The sequence below is a fragment of the Oxyura jamaicensis genome (assembly GCF_011077185.1).
Source record: "Oxyura jamaicensis isolate SHBP4307 breed ruddy duck chromosome 27 unlocalized genomic scaffold, BPBGC_Ojam_1.0 oxy27_random_OJ70858, whole genome shotgun sequence".
Classification (NCBI taxonomy): Eukaryota; Metazoa; Chordata; class Aves; order Anseriformes; family Anatidae; genus Oxyura; species Oxyura jamaicensis.
This window is the reverse complement of record NW_023304791.1, coordinates 1-5,463: the sequence shown is the minus strand read 5'-3', so window position 1 is coordinate 5,463 and position 5,463 is coordinate 1. Positions and strand designations below refer to the sequence as shown.

At 71.0% G+C, this 5,463-nt stretch overlaps 1 protein-coding gene across 1 annotated transcript; it reads left to right on the top strand.

Moving 5' to 3' along the window:
* The first annotated feature begins 193 nt into the window (after positions 1-193).
* On the top strand, positions 194-2,356 carry NEUROD2 (neuronal differentiation 2). Its single transcript, XM_035313030.1, has one exon. The coding sequence runs from the start codon at positions 522-524 to the stop codon at positions 1,590-1,592; it is 1,071 nt and encodes a 356-aa protein (XP_035168921.1). The 5' UTR covers positions 194-521; the 3' UTR covers positions 1,593-2,356.
* Positions 2,357-5,463: the final 3,107 nt, after the last annotated feature.

Genomic DNA, 5,463 nt, shown 5'->3' with positions numbered 1-5,463 from the left:
CGGCCGCGGCCGTGCTGCCCGGCCCCGGGACGGCGGTGGCGGAGCCGTGGCCGGAGCCGTTTCGGCGGCGGCGGCGGGGAAAAGTTGGAGGCGTCGAAGAGGGGCCGCGGCCCCGGGGCCGGCCCGCGGGGGCTCCGGGGCGGGGGGCACCGGGGCGGGGGGCGCGGGGAAGGGGCGCGACGGCCGCCGGGGGAGCGGGGCGGCGGCGGGAGGAAGGAACCGGGGAGGAGAAAGGGGGGGGGGCACCCGGGGCGCGGCGCTCCGCCCCGAGGGTGCCCCGGTGCCCCCGGTGCCGGGCAGCCCGGGCGGGGGGCGGCGGGGGGCGGCCCCTCCGCGCATTCGTTTTCGCCGCCCCGGGGCCGCTCCCGGGGCCGGGGAACGGCGGCTCCGCCCGCGCCCCGCATCTCCCCCCCCTTCCCCTTCTCCCTTCCCCGGAGGCCGGCGGCGAGCCCCGGCGGGGCGGGGGCGGCGGGGCCGGTTCGGCCGCGGTAACGGCGCTCTTTGCCCCCGCTGCAGCCATCATGTTGACGCGACTTTTCAGCGAGCCCAGCCTCATCCCCGAAGTTCAGAAATTCTCCAGCTGGGCCGAGGAGTGCGAGGAGGATGCCCGCAGCGACAAGGAGGAGCGCAAGGGTAAGGGCTGCGCCCTCCCCGAGGAGCCGCCCGAGGGCTCGCTGGGGGAGAGCAAGGAGGAAGGGGAGCTAGGCGGGGACGAGGAGGAGGAGGAGGAGGAGGAGGAAGGCCTGGAGGAGGCCGAGGGCGACCGGCCCAAGAAGCGCGGCCCCAAGAAGCGCAAGATGACCAAGGCGCGGCTGGAGCGCTCCAAGCTGCGGCGGCAGAAGGCGAACGCCCGCGAGCGGAACCGCATGCACGACCTGAACGCGGCCCTGGACAACCTGCGCAAGGTGGTGCCCTGCTACTCCAAGACCCAGAAGCTGTCCAAGATCGAGACCCTGCGCCTGGCCAAGAACTACATCTGGGCTCTCTCCGAGATCCTGCGCTCGGGCAAGCGGCCCGACCTGGTGTCCTACGTGCAGACTCTGTGCAAGGGGCTCTCGCAGCCCACCACCAACCTGGTGGCCGGCTGCCTGCAGCTCAACTCCCGCAACTTCCTGACGGAGCAGGGCCAGGAGGGGGGCCGCTACCACGGCCCCAACGCCTCCTTCGCCGTGCACCCCTACCCCTACCCCTGCTCGCGGCTGGCCGCGGCGCAGTGCCCGCCGCCCGCGGGGCCCGGCTCGCACGGGCTGAGGACACACAGCTACTGCGCCTCCGCCTACGAGAGCCTCTACGGCAACGCGTCCCCCGACTACAACAGCTCGGAGTACGACGGCGGGCTCAGCCCCCCCCTGTGCATTAACGGCAACTTCTCCCTCAAGCAAGACTCTTCCCCCGACCACGAGAAAAGCTACCACTACTCTATGCACTACTCGGCGCTGCCCGGCTCCCGGCCCGCCGGCCACAACCTGGTCTTCGGCTCGGCGGGGATGCGCGGGGGGGTGCACTCCGAGAACATCTTCCCCTACGACATGCACCTCCCGCACGAGCGGGGCCCCATGTACGAGGAGCTCAACGCCTTCTTCCACAACTGACCCCCCCCCCCCCGCCCCGGCCCCGCCGCCGCTCCCTCCCCGTGCCCGCCCTCCTCTTCCTCCCTCCCCCCCCCCCTCAGCCCCGGCCGGGGGGGCCGCGGCGGCCCCGCGGACCGGCCCCCGGGGCTCCGCCGTGGGCTTTGGTGCAATATGGGGACCCGGCCCCGGCGGCGGGTCCCCGAGCCCCGTGGGGACAAAGTGCTTTTTTTTGGAGGATTTCTCCTTTTTTTTTTTTTTTTTTTTTTAATTATTATTATTATTTATCCCGCGAGGGGGGGCGGGGCGCCGAGCGCTGCCCAAGGCCCCCCCCCGGCAACGGCGGAGGCGCGCCCGCAGCCCGGCCCGGGGCGCTGGGTCGGGCCGCGTCGTTTGCTTTTTAATTCGTTTTTATTTCTCGCCCCCCCCCGCCCCGCCCCGTAACCGTTTTGGGCCGTTTCTCCCCTCCGCCGCCGTGAGCCCCCCCGAGCATTGGACACCCGCTGCCCCGGCCCGTGGGAGCGAGAGGAGAGCGCGCTGCGGCGCGGAGCGAAACTTTCCGAAGCAATAAAGAGGCGAAACGGAGACCCCAATATTTCTATCTATGCAAGCAGGCCCGGCCCGGCGGACGCTCAGAGATGCACTTTGCTTTGGGGGGGCCCGGCCCGGCCCCGCTCCCGGCCCCGGTGCCCGGAGCTCCTCTCGCAGCGCGTGTGTCAGGACGTTTTTTACCTGTTTTAAAAAAACTTGAAACGGAAAAAAAAAAAAAAAAAAAAAAGGAAAAAAAAGAAAAAATTGAAAAAAAAAAAAAAGAAAAAAAAGAAAGGAAAAGAAAATGCAGAGCCGCCCCGGTTTTCCCGAGCTGGCGGAGCCGGGCACGGCAGGGCAGCCCGCAGCTATGCAAGCGGGAGCGGCCGGGGCTGGCGGGGCTCCGGCGGGGCTGGCGGCGCCCCGGTCCCCGCGGCTCCCGGTCCCGAGCCGGCCCCTTCGTCTTCGCCCCGGTGTGATGCATTCCTTCGGTCGGGAGACGCCGGAAACCGGAGATAACGCTATTTTTGAACCTGCCCGCACCACCTTAGAGAAACCAGCATTTTTAGAGACCAGGGAGGAGGAGGATTTCTGAGAAATGTTTTAAAAACGAAAACAAAACAAAACAACAACAACAAAAAAGTTTTGCAAAAAAAAAAAAAAAACACAAAAAGAAACAGAAAAAAAAACAAACACACAAAAAAAAAAGAAACAAAAAAACAGTTGTAGCAAAGGGGACCCGCCTGTCCGACACCAGAAGTGCTTTCGTGTTTCTGTTCCGTTTCATTTCGATTAATAAATATTTATGGCCAACGATATGCAAGAGCCCCCCCGCGCCGGGAGCCGCGCCCGCTCCGCGCCCCCCGCTCCCCGCCGCCGCGGACACTGCTTGGCGGCGGGGGCGGCGCGGGGGCTCCGGGCCGGGGTCCCGGCACCACCACTGCATGCATCGGCCCCCCCGGGCCCCCCCGGCCCGCTGGACGCTTGCAGCCCCGCGGCGGCGGCCCCCGCCAGGACTTCTCGGCCGTGACGAGCCGCGGCCGGTGCGATGCGAGGCGAACCTGTAATTACCGAGCGTCCTTCGACGGCGATTAATAAATATTCAATGTTGACTCCGCCGCCTTCGCCGCTTTCCTTCCGACCCGCTCGCCCCGGGGCACGGAGGGGGGATAACGGGGAGGACGGGGCGGGGGCGGCGGAACGACCCCCGCCCGGCGCCGGGCCCCGGGACCGGCCCCGGGACCGCTCCGCCGCTCCGCCGTGCCCGAGTGCGCGGCCCGCGGTGGGGCGGCGCTGATATAACTCGGCTCTGCCCCACGGGTGTCCCCCCCGGGACCGGGGAGGCGGTGTCCCCCCCCCGCCAATAAAGGCACCGGGAACCTGAGCCTCGGACCCCGCTCGGTCCCGGCCCCGCGGCCACCGGCGAACCGCTGCGGGCAGCCCGGGCGCTGGCACGGCTCCGCTCCCCCGGGGATGGCGGCTCTGGGCTGGCCTCGGTCCGCTGCCCGCGGCTGGCATGGGTCCGCGGTGCCGGTGGCCCCGGCGCGGTGCCCGGTGGCGGTGGCCAGGCCGGGTCCTTTGTGGCCGCCCCGATGCCCGGTCGGCTCGGAGCCTCGGCACGGAGCCCGGTGCGCAGTGCCCGGTGCCCGATGCCCGATGCCCGGTGCCCGGTGCCCGGTGTGCTGTGCCCGGTATCCGGTACCCGGTGCCCGGTGCCCAGTGCCCGGTTCCCGGTTCCCGGTGCCGGTGCGGGGCGCGGAGCTGTCCGCCGCGGCGGTGCTGAGCGGGCTCCGTGCCCAGCCGCCTGCCCCGGCCAACCGCCACCGGTCCCTTCGCCGTCCCCGCCACCGGGGTTCATCCCCCGCCGGCCGCGACCCCGGGACGTTGAGCGGGCTCCCGGACACACGGCGCCGCTACCCCCGGCCCCACCGGCTGCAGGCACCGGGCACTGGCACCGGGAGTGCGGGGACGGAGCCCTCGGGTTCCCTCGGGGAAGCCGCTTCGGGGAAAAACTCGCGTGCGGGCAGCGTGCGCCGTGACCTCGCAGCCCCGCGGATTTGGGGGAAAATCCGGCATTTTCGGGGCCGCGGACAGGGACGGCCCCGGTCGGGGCTGGAAGCGGCCCGACGGGAAGCCCCGAGCCCCCCCAAAGCCCCGCTGAGCCCGGCCCCGGCCCTCGCCAGTGCCCGCAGGAGCGCGGAGCCTCTTCCGACGGCCGCCGCCCCGGCCCCGGGCCGGGAACGGTTTCTCTGCTGGAAAAGCCCCGGGGCGGGGGGCGCGGGGCCGGGGGGGCTCCGGGCGGCCGGGCCGGGCGGGCGGCGGCTGCGGTGGGGCCGCCAAGGGGGCGAGGAACCGGCGTTTGGGGCCGGCACCGGCACCGGGGCCCGGAGATGCGGCGGCGAAGGGCGGGAGCCCACCGGAAAAGGGAGAGGGGGGCAGGCGGCGGGACCCTCGGGGGGGAGGCTGCGGAAGGGGGTAGGGTGGCATCTGCTCGCCCCCGGGGCTCCGGGAAGGGCCCTGCGGGGAAGGGCCCGATGTCCCCGGGCTGCACGACGGGGCCGGGCTTTAACGCCTCCGTTTGGGGCCGCGGTTTCTTTCTAATTCCCGTGATTTTGGCTCCCCAGCGCCCGGGCGGCCCCGCCGAGGCGAGGAGCTGCGGGCGCTGCTCGGGCACGGAGCGGCCCCGCAATGCGGCCCCGCCGCCGGGCACGGCTCCGGTGCGAGGCTCCGCTGCACGGCCGAGGTGCGAGGAACCGGTGCCCGGTGCCGGTTCCCCGCCCCGGTGCCCGGCCTGCCCGCGCTCAGTGCTCCGCTGCCGTTCCCAACGGAGGGAGTCGTGAGGCCGGGAGTCGCCCCCGCAGCCCCCGCTGGGATCTGGCACGATTTCGTGTGACCGCGGGATCGGGGACATTTGGGGTCGGGGGGTGCCGGGGGGGTACCGGGGACCCGCACCCCGCGGGACCGGGGCCACCGCGAGCATCCAACGGGCGCATTTCGGCCGGGCTCAGCCGGGCAGGACGAGACCGGGGGGCGATTTCTGCCCCCCCTTTTTCCCCCCAGCCCCTCGGCCCCCCAGGTCGGGCGTTCCCGGCGCCCCCGGTGCCCCGAGCCCGGCCCGGCCCCGCGGAGCGCGGGGGGGGGAGGGGGGGCGCGGGGCGAGCGCCAGCTCCGGGTCGCCGCTGCCACCGGCGAGTGCCAGCCGGGGGGGGGGGAGGAGGAGTCATTGCTTCAGTTTAAATTTCATGGCATCTGTTCATTATTATACAGTGCGGATTTTTATATGGACAGCTAAATTAAAGACAGATTTCTGCCAAAATTGCAGATACCATAAAAAACGGATGCTGCCGGCGCTGGGAGCCCGCCGCGC

Excerpts from the sequence above, each read along its gene's own strand:
- NEUROD2 (XM_035313030.1), top strand. The coding sequence starts at position 522 with ATGTTGACGCGACTTTTCAGCGAGCCCAGCCTCATCCCCGAAGTTCAG.